Below are 19,569 nucleotides of genomic sequence, written 5' to 3' on the forward strand. Positions count from 1 at the left end.
ATCTTCAATGTGATTTTGGCCAGCGGCTCCCCGACAAATACACCTCCTCCTCAGACAACGTTAGCTGCCTTGCCCCACTGAACTTTACCTTCTCAGACATTTTTCTGCAAAATGTATTTTAAGTCTGAAGGTAAGTGGAGACTGGGCTGAATCCACTTCTTGTATCCGATCCATGCTCCATCGCGGTCGGCCATAACTTCAGACTTTGCCCCGGTCTTATGCAACTAGATGTCAACTGTTGGCACTTTCATCTTTTAGGTGCTAGTTTTCACTTTAAATTTTAAACCTCTATCACTCTAGTTTTACTGCTTTGATTTTGGTAGCTTTGATGTAAAAAAAATATTAAAATGTACTCAATTTTTCTAAATTGGTGTAGGATTTTTCTAGTGTAGTGTTTTCACTTTATTACTGTTTGTGTGCTGCATACATACTTTACACATTTCCATTAAGTTAAGCCTGACTGCTTTTGTGCCAAGCTACCAGAGGGGTAAGCACAGGTTAATTTAGAGACTTTAGTGGTTCACCCAGAAGGAGATTGTTGCTGTTGCTTGAGAAGGGCTCATATCCTGCTTAACCAACAACCTAATTTCTCACACATTCTTTTTAGAAAAAGTCACAGAATTTGAGACCCAGGTTATAACTTTTGATAATATTGACTAATCTACAATAAATACAGTAAGGTTCAATTTAATAATATTGACTAATCTACAACAAATACAGCAAGGGATAATGTTAAAGGCCATTTTCCCACGGTTCGGTGCAAAGTTGTCAAGGGAATAAAGATAATAAGGAGGAAGAAGTGGATTTTGTCTCACTCAACTATATGTGTAACTGTGTCACTCTGATATTTAAACTTGAGACTCTACAATTCTCAATGGGTTTTAGGTAGTGGGATCCCAAGAATTGCAGCTTTGTTTCCCCAACTTTCTCTGGGGCTTTGAGGCCGAATTGCTTTCCGGTTAGTGTTGGTGCATGCTTATTTGTCATTGCCTTCGCATTTCACTAAGGCCATGAACGAGATGAAGGCAAGCAGGAGTGAGCACCAGTGCTTGCTGGGTGCCTCATCTCACCGAGCCTCACTGCCACCCAGCAGAGCCCTGGGCAGCTGGCCTCAATAGTCTTCACACACCTGTATTAATGAGAACTGACCTGCTGGTCATGCCCTATCAAAGCAAAGCAGAAGTATGGGACAATCAGGTCCACATTGCAGGGAGGGATTGGCAGTGCTGAAGGGGTTTAAAGCATCAACAGAACTTGGTACTCCTCCCTACCTGAGTTAAGGTCCACATTCAGGCTGAAGAACTTGTGATCCGGGCCCCACCCACCCACAGCGCGAACTCTCAGCAGAGCAGCGAGTGTCTTGGCGTTCGTAGGTGTTCTCTGTACGCCGTGTGGATGAATCCCTGAGGCAGCGTGGCGCCGGAAAGAATTCTCATGGGAAAGGCATGATAGATTGTGCCGCAGCGGGAAAGGAAAGGCTGCGTTTGAACACGGTGCACTGGGAGGCAGTTAGACGCCGTAGGGGAAAGCCGAGGAGGGCTTTTTTTCCAGCAGCTGAGGCGGCGGTTTGGATGAGGATGAGACATCGCTCAGCGTGCGTGTGCCCTCAGTTAAAGTGCCCGGCCAGGTAAGAGCCTGCGAGACAATGTGTATTTGGCCCTAATTCAATTGCCCAGTTTTTCCCCGGCTGCCTACCTGGTTTCTGCTTGCTCTCCTGCACACTCCTTGGAACTACTACACCCAGGATCCCCCTGGGCCAGGTCGCCAGTTGATCACGCGCCAGGAGGCGCATAAAGGCCAGACTGGTGCAGAGCCCCCTGTTTTCCCCGGCTGCCTACCTGGTTTCTGCTTGCTCTCCTGCACCCTCGCTGCTCCTGTGGCCGGGCTTGGCTCCGCCCTCCCCTGCCCGCATCGTCAGCAGGACGAGGGACCGCTGGTCCTTGGAACTACTACACCCAGGACCCCATGGGCCAGGTCGCCAGTTGATCACGCGCCGGGAGGCGCATAAAGGCCAGACTGAGCCCTCGGCCCGGGACGCGCCCGGGACAAGGGCGGTGCCGTTTGTGGCTGGATGAGGCTGGGCTGGGCCACATTATTTATTTCTTCTATTCCCTTGTTCGGCTGGCACCTGAGGTAGGAGTGCCATAGTTTTGACTTTTGTATGCCCTGCTTCTTGTTGTAGTAGGTGTGTTGCGGGTTGTATAGCACCCCTACAATGAACAAACGAAATACGGGCGACAGGGTTGTTGGTACCCTGGACACTTTCCTAAAAAGAGCGGAATCCGTCCTAATCCATGAAATCAAGGCCACCGAACGAAGACTTTCTCTAGACCCTAGGATTTTAGGGGAGGGGGCCACGCCATGTGCGCTTTTACATACCATCCGGTTATCACCTGAAGCAGCTGCTCCGGCCACTTGTCCTCAGTCTAGGCTGCCTAGTCCAGCTACCACTAACATTGAGCACCACCCGCCGCCTCTACCAAGTCTCCCGTGCCTTCCCGCTGGAGTAACAACTAGAGGGATGAAAGTGGTGGGGAGTTCTAATAAAGCGCTGCAGAAAAAAAGCAAGGAAGGGCCGTAGCATTACAAAACAAAAACCTCTTTTTCCATCTATAGCCACGAATGGGGTATTTTTTTTTGGTAGTTCTGGTTCTGTATCTTCTGATAACTCTTCTAAAGCTCCTATAGACCCAAATTACCCCGTGAGTGAAAACGACCCCTCCCTTGCTTTTAAGGAGCAACTAGTCGCTCTACTTGAGCCACTTATCAAAAGACTGGACTCTGTTGACCATAGGCTAGCTAGGATCGAGGATGCCTTGGCACGGTTACCACACGAGGACCAGGCTCTGTATTATAGGGCAGCCACTACTGGTAACATCCAGGCCTCGGTGGGGGATACCCGTAAGGACCAGAGTGGTGCCAAGGTACAAGCTAAACCACACGTGGCTGGGGTAGACACAGTTGGAAGTGTAAGGCCCGCCCTCCCAAGTGGGCCAAGCAATATTGAGTCATCCTCCAGCCAAGGTCCTTCTGTACCAAAGTGCCCTCGGAGGTCGTATATAAATAGTGCCGTTGGTCATAAATCGAGGCATTCTTATCTTCACTTGCCCCCTGAAGCGATCCCCTATACGATCATCTTGGCGAATGTTCCCCCCCTTCCCCTGGGCACACAAGAACATTGGTCCTCTCTTAAAAATAAGGCCCTACACTATCTGAACAAAGTGACAGACATTGGGGACGGCTTATTTGAGGATTTCAAAATGGCTAGGCGGATTGATTGGGTTGGGCAATCCGCTAAAACCTTACAAGGGGATTGTGTAGTTTTGAGTTTCAGGTCCCCAGGTTTGGTCCGTCATATTCTAGAGATGGTTGTTCATGCGCCAGTTGAGGGGGCATCTATTGGCATACTCCCCCTTAGTTTCTTTTATCAACAGAGACACAGGGATGCCCGATCAGCCCAACGTAATTATCCTAGGCCAGACTTCCCTATCCAGCTCAATAACCGTTTTGACGCCATCTCTTCACTTGAAGATATAGATTGACAGCGGGTGGGTGTCCTTGGGGGAGCAGTGATAGGAGGTCCTGGGACAGGAGGAGCGCTATCAACTACCAGTCTCCCTAATTTAGTAGACCCCATGGTCCAAACCTTGGCTCCCTCCACTGCTGTAACGATCCCGGTTAGTCGTTTTTTGGCCCCAGATGTTGTCAATGGGTGCCTGTTACCCATTCCACAGAAAGAACTGATGACTATCTCTTCGTGGAATATAGCGGGTCTGGAATCAAAAATCGGGTCATTAGACTGGTCATCCTTTATTAACAGTGTGGACATATGGGCGTTCCAGGAAACCTGGTCAGTGGACAACGTGTTCCATGTGGGTTACTTAAATTTTTCGAAACCGGCTATTAAGGGCGTAAGGGGGAGACCGGTAGGTGGCCTAACATGTTGGGTAAGGCAAATTGAGGGGATAACTGTGGCTGAGATTCCCTCTGATAATCCCGATATCCTTGCTATAAGAGAAAGATCTTCAGGAGGCCTTGATCTACTCCTGTTTAACGTTTACGCTAGAGGTCAACCGGGGGGTAGGAGTTCTCAGGTCATTTCAGCCCTCGAGACCCTTTTAGCAGTGGGTGGTCATAACTCAAACTTGATTATCACTGGAGATTTTAATACATGTTTTGAGCCGTTGGACTGTGACGATGGAAGGCTTAGCGAGGAGGTGGATTCTCTTTGGGGCGTGCCTCAGCTGGACCTCCAGCCCATTAAAAAATGGACCGAGGCTACACTCCAGGTTAAAGGGTTGTGCCTGGAATGGGGTCTTAGGGCAGCCAATGGCAGGACCAAGTCTGATGCCTTGGGGATGGCGACCTTTGACAACGGCCGCCACAAAAGCAGGATAGATTAAATCCTTGTAAAAGTTGAACTTTGGTTTCACGTCCTAGACATGGAGGTACAATCTCGCCCCGAAAGCGACCATAATCCCCTGGTACTAACTCTAAAAGGTCTGAGCTTTGGCCCTACTGCCACTTTGGAGTCCGACAGCAGTTCTAACCATGTAATACTGGGAAATGATCTGAGAAGGGTTCGTTGGGACAAGGTGGCTCTCAATTAAAAGAGTGTGCTAGAAATTAGGGCATTAGTGTCAGGATCAATGAGGAAAATTAACGACTGCAGCTCGCAGGAGACACTCAAAGCTTTACTGCCAACAATCCATACTGAGCTGTTTAGTAGGCTGAAAAAGTATTTTATAAACACCAAGCTGTCTAGAGCGAATCGTAAGTTGGAACCCATCTCTTGGTATAATGACCTATGTAGGTCTACTCACAAGGCCCTTGTGAAAGCCATTAAATCTAGGAATCACACTTCCATCCAGCAGTCCAGGGAACTTTACAAATCCACCTTAAAAACTGCAAAAAGAGACTGGGACGAGGAGCGTTGGAAGGATCTGTTGTTGGCGTGTAAAGGGAGGAATATGACCCAGTTCTGGGACTTGATAAAATGGGGGAAAGGGCAAAGGTTGATCACCCCAAACAACAATGTGGATCCACACCATTGGGTTGTCTTTTTCGAAGCCCAATATCGCCAGGGTACAGAGAGGGAAATCACCCCCCCAGCTTTAAGTATTGATACTCCCTTGATGTTTAGTACCAAGGAGGTTGAGGTGGTACTAAGGAACATCCCAAGTGGTAAGGCACCCGGGCCCGATTGCATTCCCCCAGACTTATTTAAACAGCATGGCGATCTCTGGGTTCCCTACATTACGACCTTGATCAACTCTCTGGCGGGGGGAACCCCCTTTCCATCTTCTTGGTCCGGAGCGGAAATCATCCCGATCTATAAGAAGGGGGATCGTTCAGCTCCGGCCAATTATAGGCCCATCAGCCTTATTGATGCTCTACAAAATGTCATCGCCCGGGTCCTGTTGGGAAGGATTCAAAATTGGATGTCTAACGAAAACATTTTATCTCCCCTACAAGTAGGGTTTTGGGCTCACATGGGGACTCTGGACCAAGTTTTTAGATTTGTTATGCTTTACTGGAGGGAGGTCATTTTAGGTAAGGGCCTGATTTTCGCAGGTTTCGTAGACTTAAAATCTGCGTTTGATCTTGTTCCCAGATCTAAACTGTGGGATGTTCTGTTGGGACTGGGGATGCCCAGGGAATTGGTGGATTTTGTGGTTAAACTCCACAACTCTAACTATGCACAGGTTAGGTGGGGGAAACCAGGCGAGGTCACCGAGAAATTCAGTGTGGGGAAGGGCGTTCGTCAGGGGTGCGTCCTGGCCCCAACACTTTTCTCACTGTTTATCAATGGGGTGGTACAGTACTTTGATAATTACCCTACAGACGCACCCATGCTGGATGGCCAAAGGGTACCTTTGCTCATGTTTGCTGACGACACTCTGATTCTATCAAAAACGAGGCAGGGCCTTCAGTTGGCACTGTCTCGTTTCGAGGAGTTTTGTAGCGACCATGAGCTAGCGATCAATATGGGCAAGACCAAATTTATGGTACTCCATGGGGCGAGGCCAGTTACTGCAAGAGTCTACATGAGTGGGAAGCTCTTGGAACAGGCCAATGTTTTCACCTATTTGGGTATTACTATAGGAGAAAAACTGAGCTGGTCCCCTCAGGTGAAGTTACTTGCTTTGAAACATTCCCAGCTAGCTGGAGCGCTGATATAGGAACACAGTCTCTCCCAGACCAAGCCAATAGCTCCTGTTGTAAAATTGTACAACTTGAAAATCATACCAGCTATTCTCTATGGCGCTGAGATATGGGGCTATAGTAATTTATCCGATTTAACACTGGCCCAAAACAAGTTTCTAAGATCTATTGTGGGCCTTCCCCGATCGACTCCCCGTATTCCCCTCCTTCTTGACCTGGGTTGCAATGCATTCGAGGACATTGTTCACTTTAGAATGCTGGCTTTCTGGAGAAGGCTTTGGACGGTTCCAGAATTACTCCCTTTTGCCAATGCTTTACTTGAAATAAGGGGTCTGGACCGCTCAAACAAGATCTTATGGCTCTCCAGAATTAAAATCCTTCTTAATGATATGGGGATGAGGGACTTATGGGTGTCTCCTGAGTCGGCTGTCTTTCCTTTGAAAGTATCATATAAAGCAGCCTTCTGGGACCTGTTCAAAAAACGGAGGCACTCTATCATGGGTGGTTTCCCACTGACAAGAGCTTTTTTTGGACAAAGATGTCCCCCGGATGGAATGCTACTGGGATTTGATCACGAAACCTAGAGATCGCAGGTTGTTTCACCAGTTTCGAGTAGAAACCATTCCGCTTAGGAAATTCACCCGCAACTGGTCAACTGGTAAAGGTGACAAGTTTCCATTCTGTCCAGACCTTGTTGAAAATATTGATCACCTTTTATATGTTTGCCCTGCTTACCGTTCAACCAGAAGCGTGTGGCTTATACCCCTGTGTAGAACTTTGAGTACGAACTCAGCAATGATTGCTAAAAGTCTACTGAAAAACGGCGGCGACTCCATCATTATAATACAGGTCGCCAAGTTTCTGAGTTGGTCCTGGGCAATTCGTGAAAAAGAAGGAGGGTGGTGCTCGTCAAGTCAAGGTCATTTCCTAGATTGTACTTCTCTGTGTCTATAACCATATGTATGTATATATGCAAAGTCTTTGGAATTTTGAGTTTATTTCCCTGTATTCTGCACCTTATTTCCAAGCACTACATGCACTTTAGATCGTGACCTTCTGGCCCGTTATTGGGAATGCCCCTTGTTCTCTATACACGTTTTGTACCTTTTAACATTTTTAGGTCCTAGCTTATTGGTTTGAGACCAGAAACACTCTTACAGGGACTTTGCTCTTTGCACATTGTTTTTTAGAACGTTTTTGTTTTAATTTCGCTGTATTTTTGGATTATGGTCATAGGGACTGTCCCAGGAATATTTTAGCTCCTTTTTAAACTGTGTAATTGAAATGTATTGTTGTATAATATGATCACTTTTAAGGCATTAAGTTGTCGAATAAAGTATTCTTGATTGATTGATTGATTGAACAGCTCTTAAGAAACCACAGTTGCTTTTTCAAAATAGGTCTTCACCACTTTCCTAAACTATTTGAGGATGAGCAGTGCTTTACCGTCTTCCTACCTTGGTCACCAACAGAGGACCAACCACATTGGTTGTGTACAGATGCATCAAGTCTTCGGCATCCACTGTTTCAAGGGTGCTCGGAGGCATGATCCCGGCATTGTTGATCAGCACATTTAGACCAGCTCCTTTCAAGTGTGCCTCAACTTCTTTTGCAGCTTTGTTGACACTTTTAGGGTCTGTAGCTTCTAAAAAACAGAGAGCATCAAATCAGTAAAACTGGACACCCATACTGTTTATCCCAACACCATGGTGGCATCGTGGTTGAGTCGGTTATTCTTCTGAACAGAGAGTCACACAATTCAACAAGTGATTGGTGCTGTTTGGGCTGGCATCATAGTTTTTCTTTTACAAAAAAGTAAAACACTTAATTGAAGTACCATGTGTATCTTTCAATACAAGCACTTGAAACACTGCACACTGCCTGCTGCTTTGTTTCTTAGTCATGGATCTTTCCTTTTTAAAGGATATGGTATATTCAAAAGAATATACATTGCTTTTCTGCATTCTTTTTTCCCGCAGGGAATTACAACACAGTTGTTACAATAACCAAGTTGTAACAACGCATACCATCACCCGCAAGTCGTAACAACGACTTGCGGAGGGGAGGGCGCTGGATGTTGGAATAGTATAATTTACTATTCCAACTCCACTTTGTGCAACAGTAGGGAAGGTGTTGGATTTTATATTCAACACCTTCTGCCCCCTCCGCAAGTCGCTATTCCGACTTGCGGAGTAATGGTATGCGTTGTTACAACGCGGTCATTGTAACGACTGCGTTGTAATTCCCTGAGGGGAAAAGTATTTGGGGTAAACGATGTTTACCTATTCAAAATGCAGGCACTTCCAGACTGACATTGGCCATTTTAGGTTTATCAATATTGTAAAGGATTTTATGTAAGCACATGAACCGCCAAAAAACAATGACACCCTCACTGCAGATACCTAGACAGTCATACAGCATCATAGTTTCCATCTCATCAATTAAAAAAAAAAAAATAATAATTTACTTGCAACTACTGTAGTGCGAACTAATAAATTAGATAACAACACAAAAATACAGTAACAAAATGATGGCATAAATGTGGTGGACCACAGGTGGAACCATGCAGGAATGAGAATGGAAAGATGAAACAGGTGACACCAATTTTTAATAATAAAAATGAAGAGTTTCAGCATCAAGCAATTGTCAGTACAAATCAACAGTAGAAAAACATCACAAATAAATATTTATGGGAGTGTCACAGGCAAGATGGCCAAGTAGACATGCCTGACGGTGCTACCGCTGACACAAAAGAGATCCTGCCGTAATCCTTGGACCCTTCGGCACGAACCCGGCAAAATGCACTACGGTGATGCCAGCACTGACAGTGGTGAGCAGAGGAGTTCTCATCCTCGTTCGTGGGACAGGTTGATTGTCCTGCAATGTTGCGACCTGTCGAGAGGAGCCGGCGCCATTCTGAGGGCAGCGTGTGTGGCTCGGGGATGGGCCATGGTAGCGGTGTCCTGTGGCCCTGAACCGCCCCTGAGACCTGGCCGAGGTGTGAAGCGGATTGGGTGCCCCGGAGGGCATCCTGAATGCAGCAGGGGGCGTGGATTACCGCGCAACGTGAGAATGGAGAGAAGACAGTGACAGCGACCTGGACGGAGCAGCCTGCCTGGGGAGCTGTAATGTGGTAGACCGGCCGCTGCATTATTTAATAGCAGTCTCCTGTGCTGCTGCGCTCCCTTTGGGAGACAGAGGAGACCGGACTGCTGCTGCCAAGGTTCCTCCCATAGTGAGGAGACTTCGATCTGAAGGGCCAGCGAGTGCCACTGTAGGCTGTGGCGGTGAGCCCTGACAGGTGAGCTGACTGGGGCCATACAGTGAAGTTGAAATGAAAGGCTGGTGGCCTCCTCCTGCAGTCTGTGCCTGGGTGGTTTTCACTGTACCTGTAATTTAACTCTGGGCCAACTTTGGAAGCCACGGTCGGTGGCTGCTGAACTAGAGGAGAGTAGTGAGGGAGTGTACTTTCATAGCAGCCTGCTGGTTAGGATGCACTTTAACAATGATCTGTTCTACTGAGAGGTGCAGCCAGATTGCAGGACAGGCCACTTGGCTCTCACTGTGACTGCATACTTGGAGGGGCTAGGGTCTCTAATTGGCAGAGTGATGCCTTGTTTGGCCCTCGTGGGCTGAATCTTGGTTCTGAGGTATTGCAGCTCTGACTCCCCAGGTCTTAGGACATTCTATTTGGCACAAAGCTGTGATTAGCTCACTAAGTGGAACCCTAACCTGGATTGGGAGGCGAGGAGCCTTGCTGATGGTGGTTGAGGTGAAATCTGGATAGACCTATTTGGGTCTCTGTTTCACCTATGGTTGGTAGCCGGCGACAGTTCGCTCGCCAGATTTTAAGATGGTGAAGGAGAAAGGAAACTGAGCAATCCAAAACAACAAAATCCTTAACTATGCCCAGCCGGTGCCTCTGGGACCTGAGGTCTAGGAATTGTCCTCAGAGGGGAACAATGACCAGGTATCACAATCTGTGACACCGACCCCCTCCCTTGTGGATCTTTTGGCAGAAATTCAAACTCAAGGGATGAGATGGTCCACATAATTGACTCCGTGGACATTGATGTTAAACTGCTGTGTGCTGATTTACTTAAAGTATCGAAGCGAGTGACCACCATGGAACAGAACATAAAGATTCTACAAGAGGAGCTCTGCACATTTCAGGACACTGTTATTGGGCTCCAGAGACAGGCTGTGCGCAGGGAAGATCGAGTGGAGGATGTGGAGGGGAGGAGCTGCAGCAATAATCTGCGTTTAGTGGGATTTCCTGAAAAAGCGGAAGGTCCATCCATTGAACTTTTCCTTGAAGAATGGATCACAACCACTTTAGTACCCAAGAGGCTCTCTAAGTTCTTCACTGTTGAGTGCATGCACAGAGCTTTGGTTCCTCCGCTCAGGCCCAGCGCACCACCTCGGGCAATCATAGCCCGGTTGTTCAACTTTAAAGAATGAGATGCAATCCTGCAGACGACTTGCACTAGAGGGCCTCTTCTGTTTGAGGGACACCCTATTTCCATTTATCCGGATTACACTCAACGTGTGCAGGATCAAAGGAAAACATTCCTGGCTGTGAAAAAACGCCTAAGGGAACTTAACCTGAAATACAGCCTCCTTTTCCCCGCTAAGCTGAGAATTGTGTATCAGGGGAAAGTCATGTTTTTTTTCTCAGCTGCGGAGGTTAGTGCTTGGCTGCACTTCAGACAAAACTCGGGTGGGCGCATGGTGTCCCAGACGGGTTGACCCAATCCTCAACATTGGGCTGTTCTGGCCATGGTCAATGACGTAAGGCCGCTGGACGGCAAGAGACACTAGTGCGGGATCCAGGAGAATACAAGTTTGCCCAAATGGCACCCTACGAGATATGGAGGTTATACCTGAGTCGGATGTGTCCTCCCAAGAGCAGCAAGGTGACTAACATCCAAAAGACAACACCTCCCTTTGAAAGTATGGTTAAGCCCTGTGACTGTTTATTATACCTGGGATGTTTTTATCACCCTACATTATTATGACTGTTGTTGATGGGGGTGTCAAGGGCTTAAACATTTTGATCTCTCCATTAGGAAAGTTTTGCTCTCCCTGTATATGTAATAGAAATGTCTCTGCCTTATATATATATATGTTTAGAATAGTTAGGGGGTCGTAGTCTTAATGGCTTTGAGATGCGTGTCGGTGGGAGGTGCTTCGCCCCTCAGAGGTAGACGACTGTGAAGGGAGCTGGAGTGAGTTTGACTTGCACCCTCCCAGCTGCTTGGCCTCTTACGTAGCCCAAGTTTGTAAGGATTGGGGGGGTGACTGTTTTACATGTTTTTCTTCTTTTTCTTCTATTCTATGTTGGAGAAAGGGGCAGCATTGGCTAATTCTTGGTTTTACCTTTTTTGAGCCAGGTGGAGTTGAGATACTGCCCAGGGGGGGGAGAGTTCAGGGTAGACTATGGTTTGATGGTCCGAGTTTGGGATGGAACATTTATGTTGTTTTCCTGTCGACAAACCATGCGGAATGTATTGAATATGTCCCCTTTTTGGTGGTGTGTGATCGTATCTGCTCAGTAGCTGTGGGGAGGAGAAGAGTATGTGAAGTATGGCTGCCCCATGAATAAATTGATTATATGGAATGTCCAAGGTGTGGACACCCTTGAGAAGTGGCGACAAGTGTTTGCATATCTAAAACGGTATGGAGTGGCGATAGCCTGCTTGCAACAAACACATGTATGGGGTGACTGTCTTCCGTCCTTGAGAAAGCACTGGAGAGGGCAGTTCTATGCCACTTCATACTCTGGCTATGCACGAGGCTCGTATATTTGGGTGGCTCAGGAGGTCCCCTTTAGACACTTAAATCACGTGGTAGATCCAGTGGGGCATTATGTCATCCTGCATGGCATATTTGAGGGCCTGGAGATCTGTTTTATTGATATTTATGTCCCTAATATGGATTGTGGCAGCGGCTCCCTATTTTGGGTACAGCAGTGGTGTTCTGGGTGGGATGCTGGATCAGGATCCCCCTCAGGCCCAGATTAAGCCTTGGCTTATGGGGGTTCTCCAGGATACCCTGGAGGGTCTGCGCTTGCGTTATGTCTGGCGCATGCGCCACCTTGAGCAACAGGTGTTTTCTTGTCATACTCCTGCGACGCATACTTTTGGCCGTTTAGATTATTGTTTTCTCTCAGCCGATCTGGTGTCCATACATTTGACCCTATATCTATCAGATCATTCCCCTGTTTTGTTAACCCGGGGGTGGGGGGGCCGGACTGGCCGCTAATACCCTTGTGGAGCCTCTGGGCAGAGGCCTTGACAGACCCCCCCCGTTTGTGGAGACGGCCACAGAAGCCCTGGAACATTATTTTGAGGACAACTGGGGTCCGCATCCAGCCGGGCGCTTGAGTGGGAAGCCATGAAGGTCCTCCACCGAGGTGTGTGTCTTAAGACTTCATACTGTGTTCGGTGCCAATTGGAGCAAAATATCAGGTCGCAGTAAGCTCAATTGGGCAAGCTGGAGTCAGCCCTCCCTTCAGCGCTCCAGTGGGTTGTCGGAGTGCTGTGCTACGCACGAGGCTCCGCTGGAGGACTGGCGTAGGCTAGAAATACGCTTATCGGCAGCAACTACATATGGGGGGAGATAAGATGGAAGCTTTGCTGGCACAACTTATTAGACGTGAGACCCAGGAGGCCCCAGTATTGCAGCTATGTACAAACAGCCGAGACCTAGTATATATCCAGGGAGCAATAAACGAGGTGTTTACTGCCCATCTCCATGGGGTGTATATGGAATGCACGTCCCCTTTGCGGGAGGCGGTGCAGGACTTTCTTACACCATTTAAGCTCCCAAGACTTGACTTGTGGTTGCAGAGGCTCTAGATTGCCCACTTACTAAAGAGAAAATCCTTCTAATGATCAGGCGCCTTAAATCCGCCAAGACCCCAGGCACTGATGGGTTGCCAGCGAAATCTTATCATAAGTTTGTGGCCCTAATAGCAGACAGATTTTGCGAGGTCTATAGTGAGGTGCTCGATTCTAACTCCCTGCCGAATTCTATGTGCAAGGCATTGGTTGTCATGATACTGAAGCCTGACAGAGGCCTTGCGCTTGCTACCTTGTACAAGCCGATATCCCTCCTGAATCTTGATATAAAAATCCTAAACAGTGGTCTAGCGGCCCGTCTGCTCCCTCATCTGCCCTTTCTCATACATTTGGATCAAGCGGGTTTTATCCCAAAGCACAGTACTGCTCATAATTTACGACGGTTGGAACATATATAGCATGCTCCACATCTCATGGCAGAGGACTATGCTCTAGTGCTCCTTGATATACAGCAGGCTTTCCATTCTGGTAACTGGTCTTATATGTGATGTGTGCTCCGTCACATCGGCTTGGGTCCTGGATTAATCTGCTGGGTTTGCTTGCTTTATTCTGCTCCTCTTGCTAGGATACAATCTGGGAGAATAGTTCCAGCTTCTTTTAGGTTACACAGGGGCACCCAGCAGGGGTGTTCTCTCCAGCCGACTCCTATTTGCCATCACTATGGAGCCACTAGCGGAGACCTTGTGCTGCCAGATGCAACCCTTGGTCACAACATATGTGGAAACCAATCATGTGTTCTCCCTTTATACCGGTGAAACTCACTCGGTGCCTATACTGCTCAGGGTTCTGCAGGCATTTGGCGACGTCTGGCGCCTTCGAGTCAATCCGAATAAATCTAAGCTGATCCCATAGGGGAGAGCAGTAGGGATACCCAAGCACTTATTACTTGTTGTGGGGTTTCCTTAGGTGACTGTAGGGGCTTGCAGTCTGGGGATTTGCTTGGTCCGCACAGAGTTAGAATATTTGGAGCTTAATATCAGTAGGTTGGTGGAAGAAATTCAGGGCTCAGTCCGGTTTCGGAGGGACCTACCACTATCACTTCTAGGTAGGATAACGATAACAAAAATGATAGCCCTACCGCCTTGCCTTTACGCTTCACAACACGCCTTTTATGTGGTTCCCAGGCATTACTTTTGCATGTTGAATAGACTGATTGTGGATCTTATGTGGGATTCCAGGCGCAGGAGAGTGGGACTCACTGCACTGCAGAGAATGTGAAGTCGGGAAGGACTTGAGGTTCACCTTCTGGAATTTTATTACAGGGCAGCTCAACTGCAGTATGCTGTTCATTGGATGGATGACAGTGATAACTGGGAGAAAAGTTTGTAAGCAGGTACATATGGGGCACTGTCTCTGCCAACCGTCTGGATGCTTGACTCCGGGATTCCCTCATCGCTCCTGTATATTATACAGCATGTGGCAATTGTATGAGAGGGCACAGTTAGACGGGTGGTTGGGCGGGCTCCAAATGCGCAGGATATGCCTTAATCAGCAGTGCACCCCTGCTTTTGTATTGCCGAGTCAATGTCAGTACAGCGTTGGGAAGATGGGGGTTGCCAGTCGATGGGTGACCTATATGTGGCTCGTCGTTTTATTACTCAAGAGGAGGCGATTTAGACCTTAACTCTCGGAGTGGGACAATATCTTCAAAACCAGAAAATCTCAAGCATTGCGCAGGAGATGGCTGTCCTTTCCTGAAGAACCTCCCCAAACTAACATTTTGACAGACTTGTTGAACATGGCTTAAGGTAGTCGTTTGGTGTCCCATCTTTACCGGGCCCTATGTGATGACTTACTAAAGGCGGTGCTTCCTATACAGGCAAAATGAGATGCATTATTGGAGGAGCCATTATCGGCAGAGGATTAGGTGAAGGTACATGAGGAGGTACGAACGGTCAGTTCTAAAGCCCGTTTCACCTCACCCCACGAATGTTGCATATAATTTAACCCACCCATTCAGAGGAGTGTCAGCGTTGTACGGCGCCAATTTTATTTATATGATCTGGACATGCCCATCCTTTGCTTCCTACTGGGGGAAAATACTTACTCGTCTTGGGGAGGCTTCGGATGGGAGATTCCTATGGCCTGCTCCCCTCGCCTGTAAAAAAAAAAACTAAGCAGGAAATTTGTCCTTTTAGGCCTGATACTGGCAAAGTAACGGATCGCCAATTCTTGGCTTAGGCCTACGCCCCGACGTGTGAAGCATGGCTAGAAGATGTCTGCGAGTGGGCAACTGCCGGGGGTACGGGTGAGGTATGTCCAGAGAGATGAAAAGATTGAGGATGATCTGTTAGCTTGGATGTCTATGTTATCTGAGCTGCTGGAACGGTTGGTATTGCCTGTGTCTGGGAGCACTGTTGGGAGGGGGGGGCAGCTTCCTCACCTCCAGAAGTGTGAGTACATATTGCATGAATATGACAAGTGACTGAGGGAACTTAGAGGTTATCAGATACTGTTTATATTGCGTGTCTTTTTATTTGCTGCAATGGTCCAGAATGAAGGCAAATTAAGGGGGGGAGGGGGGTTAATAAATGGTAAATAATAAAGATCCTATAGATATGGGCTGAGGTTTTCCTGAGTAAGGATTGTATGATTTCTCCCGTTCTCGTTTTGCTCTCTTATGTAGATGGTCCTGCAATTGTTGACATCATATTATGTGGACGATCGGTTATGTGCATGATGAATGGTCAGAGTGGGGACACGGGAATCTAAAGGTAGCTTCAGATTGAGATGTGCTTTTCCTATGGAATCTTTATATGCCAATAAAGTTATATATATATATATAAAAAAAGAAATATTTATGCAAGGACCTAGTCATGGAGGTTTTTCATAACACTGAAACCTCTGCTGGTATTGTGCCCACTTCCCAGTCCCAAGATGCACTAGCTTTGCCCCGTGGGTCCACCATAATGTACAACGAAGTCAAACATAATTGTCAGTCAGTATGGTTCCGTCAAATTCAATGATCCTCAAAATGCCACCTCAACATTGATTTACTTAATAAAAATGTTTTTAATAAGTTGTTTGGTTGCTTTCCGAGCTGTACGGTGTTTTGCACACACTTCAATCAATGTTTTGTATGTTAACTACAGTTTTCCTAAGGTCTGTTGTGTATTCATAAGTGGACACTGAGCTGGGTCCCCCATCTATTTCAATCGTTCAGAGTAGTGGATCTTCTATTTCTACTATAGTTTAGCAAGCCACTGGAACTGCACTTCATCAATGGTTGCCCTAGAATTGATTCCTTGCATATGGCTGGATCCTGTTTAGTCTAGACATCCCTCCCCCAGTTCACTGCCAGTTCTTAGCTCATGTAAGGGCTTCTGTTTTCTTAACCCACATGCACACTAAGCGCGGTAGGGATTTCTTTTTTTTAAATTAATGTTATAAGCAGATACATTAGCATTTCTGTTACAAGGTTAGCCAAACATTGGGGCAGATTTACAAGCCCCTTGCGCCTCTTTTACGCCGCCATTGTGTCACTTTTGTGACGCAGCGACGGCGTAAAGCCAGCGCCATGCTGCGGGGTATTTACATCTGGGAGATGTGTCACGTTGTAAAGCCCTGCGCCACATGTAGGCGTTCCGGCGCAGGGGGGGGGCGTTCCGGCGCAGGAACGCCTCCTAAATGTGGCTGAGTGAAAACTACAAGATTTTACTCAGTCACTTTTAAGGCTATGCTGTGTCAAAACCCTGCGCCTGCTTGAAGCAGGCGTAAGGATTGACGCAGCATGTTAGGGATAAGGCACCCCTGAGCCTTGCTGGAGCCGCGTTGCTCTTGCGACGCAATTCCAGCAATGCGCCGCCTTTCCGATGGGGGATGCGTCACGCATCTGCCCATCCGAGCGCCACGGTGCGCCGCATTGTAAATGCGGTGGTTCAGAGGTGGCGCATTTACAATGGGCAGATGCGTCGCAACTCTTCTGGCGCATCTCTGCTGATTAGCAGAGATGCGCCAGAAGTCGTAAATCTGCCCTGTAGTTTGTAGAGCAGTGTTTACAGGCACTTTGAAATATATGTTTAGTGAATCCCCTCTGACTTGACTTGCTGGAAAATTAGGCAAAAGATGATAGAAAGAAAGAAGCAGGAAAGAAAGGGGTGAAAGGAGAATACAAGAGAGGTTCTCTAGTAATGAGACTAATTGGATTTCAATTTATCTTCTTGACAGCATTGCAAATTGTAGCAGTCCCAGCACGAGTTTGAAGTAAGTTTCTTTGTTTCCCCACATGATGGCATTAGCTTGAGATCTTTTGAATTCAGCATTTCTATAATTAATTTTTGGACCTCTATTTTGTCGACAGAGTCTTATTGCATCGATCTCAGGAAGGAGCTGTTTTCAGCCTTCAGACAGCATTTTTATCAGACCAGTAATAAGTCTTCTTAATGCACATCCTATAATTTACCTCACGTGGTATTCAAAGTTTTTGGCATGTCTTGTAGTAGGTTTTCAGCCTTTTGTCCATTGCACATGCGCTATTCCCGTTTCACGTATTACCTATTATTTACTCTAGTGTTGTGATGGTTGCCCCTAATATTCGGTAGCCTTAAGTTATATACACACACTAATACAGCGGGACAGATAGCCAATGGAATGGAGCACTTAGCCTTTGTGCCTTCATTTTTAGGTGACATGTACAATATGTGTTGACTGAAATATGTGTTTGTTGTCACCAACATTATTCGGTATCTTTATTTCACCATAGATATTTTTGCAGCGGAATGGCTTCCTATGTATTTACCCTCTCGGCTGCTACGGTTATTTCTGGGTGACTTTGATGACATTGGGTCAGATGTACGACCTCACAAATGGCGCCTCACAAATTGCGTCGTATTTGCAACTCTCAATTTGCGAGGCGCTATTTGGCATGTACAACAGTGTGTTTAACACTGTTTGCGATTCCCAATGGGGTCTCAAATTGCAAGGCTCATGAATATTAATGAGCCTCTCTCAATTTGCGACCCCATTGAGAATGGCTGGCACTCCCAGGGATGGTGGCCTGCCGGGCTCAGCAGACCACCATGTCTGGGTCTGCTTTTAAATAAAGCAGCTTTAAAAAAATTAAAAAATGCAGCCCGTTTTCCTTAAAGGAAAACGGGATTCGTTTGAAAAAGAAAAAATGAAACGTTTTCGTTAAATTTTTAAGGTCATGTAGTCGTACCTTAGACCACTGCCTGCCCCTAAAAAAAAACATTGCATGCATTTGCAAAGGGGCAGGGGTCCCCTGGGAACCCCTTCCCATTTGATGTATTACCACCTACTTAAAGTAGGTGGTAGTTTGCGAGTGTTTTGCGACCGCAATTTTACAGTCGCTATTAGGAAGGGAATGCCCCTTCCTAATTGTGAGTAGCAAAATACTGTTTGTACATGGGCCCATGCTTTTTAGCGTGCGCAAACGGGTCCAAGAAAAAAAGCGTCGTACATCTGGCCCATTGTTTGATTTTAGTGCCTAGCTGACATCACCCTCCACTGCATTTAGTGCATACCCCATATCAATGCCCAGATTATTCCGTTTTGCTATGACACAGTCTGTTTAACACTGTAGAGGTGGATTTTTGCCCATACCGCTGCAGTATCGATCAATTTAAAGTCTCTATTTGGAAATCTGTATGTCATAGATGCTTTGGAAATGCCTATATTTGAGTTGTATGACAGTAGGTTACCGTCTTTGACTACATTTAATATCTTTGTAGACCCTAGGCATAATTTCCTGATCGATTGTTGTTTGTGTGACTTTTCCCTTTATACTGGTAGGTCCTTTCGGTATACATCACTTTGTATCTGCCCCTTATGTGATTAGGGTGCATGTTAATTAATTTGGCTCTCTTCTTCCTTTCAGGTTGCTACCATAACCTCGCTTTCCTGATGATGACCCTGACAAATTGCCACGATATGGTAGAAACGTTGACCAATGCACTAGTGGACCGATATGATCTATCATGATATATTTACTATACTCTTATTTTGAGTCCTGTTGGGAGTCTTCTTCATTTAAAGCCCTAGAGAAAAGTGTACATATATGTTGTATATATATTTTTGTATAGTACCAACGCACATCGTTTTTCACTGTCATTATTCACTTTCACTGTGTCATTCCTGGAGCACCTGTATGTAATTTGATGGATTGAATTAAATTAATTGTATGATTCTAAGTGGTTGTTTCTGAATCATAATATTGCGGCTAGGAGGTTTAGGCTTAAAACTTCTCTAGAAGACCATTGTCTAGTCCTTGTATGTACTAGCCCGGGTCCTAGGGGTTACAGGGTTGCCACATAATAATTTTATAGATATAAATCAGGCCATCTGTCTTTATGCTTGACTTTTAAATTTGCAGTATGTAGCATTGCATACACCAGTCAGTGTTTCCATTTCCTTTTCACTGGGATGAAAGCTCACTGCTTCTCCAGTACTGTGGCTGTAAAATCAAGGTAGAGTTCAAATTCCACTCCTTTGTATTGCTACTTCTTTAAAAATCCCTTGCAAGCCTGACTGCTACATAATCATTGTCTCTTTAGTTTAGGATTCTTGCTATGTTTGCCCTTGG

At 46.5% G+C, this 19,569-nt stretch overlaps 1 protein-coding gene across 1 annotated transcript in view; it reads right to left on the reverse strand.

Moving 5' to 3' along the window:
- Positions 1–19,569, reverse strand: part of LOC146775745 (uncharacterized) — a 111,337-nt gene that overhangs the window by 68,030 nt on the left and 23,738 nt on the right. Inside the window, exon 3 of the mRNA XM_085637805.1 lies at positions 7,623–7,810. Within this exon, the coding sequence (XP_085493931.1) occupies positions 7,623–7,810 (188 nt within the window). The remainder of the gene's footprint in view (positions 1–7,622; positions 7,811–19,569) is intronic.

The sequence above is a fragment of the Triturus cristatus genome, chromosome 12 (assembly GCF_964204655.1).
Source record: "Triturus cristatus chromosome 12, aTriCri1.1, whole genome shotgun sequence".
NCBI lineage: Eukaryota > Metazoa > Chordata > Amphibia > Caudata > Salamandridae > Triturus > Triturus cristatus.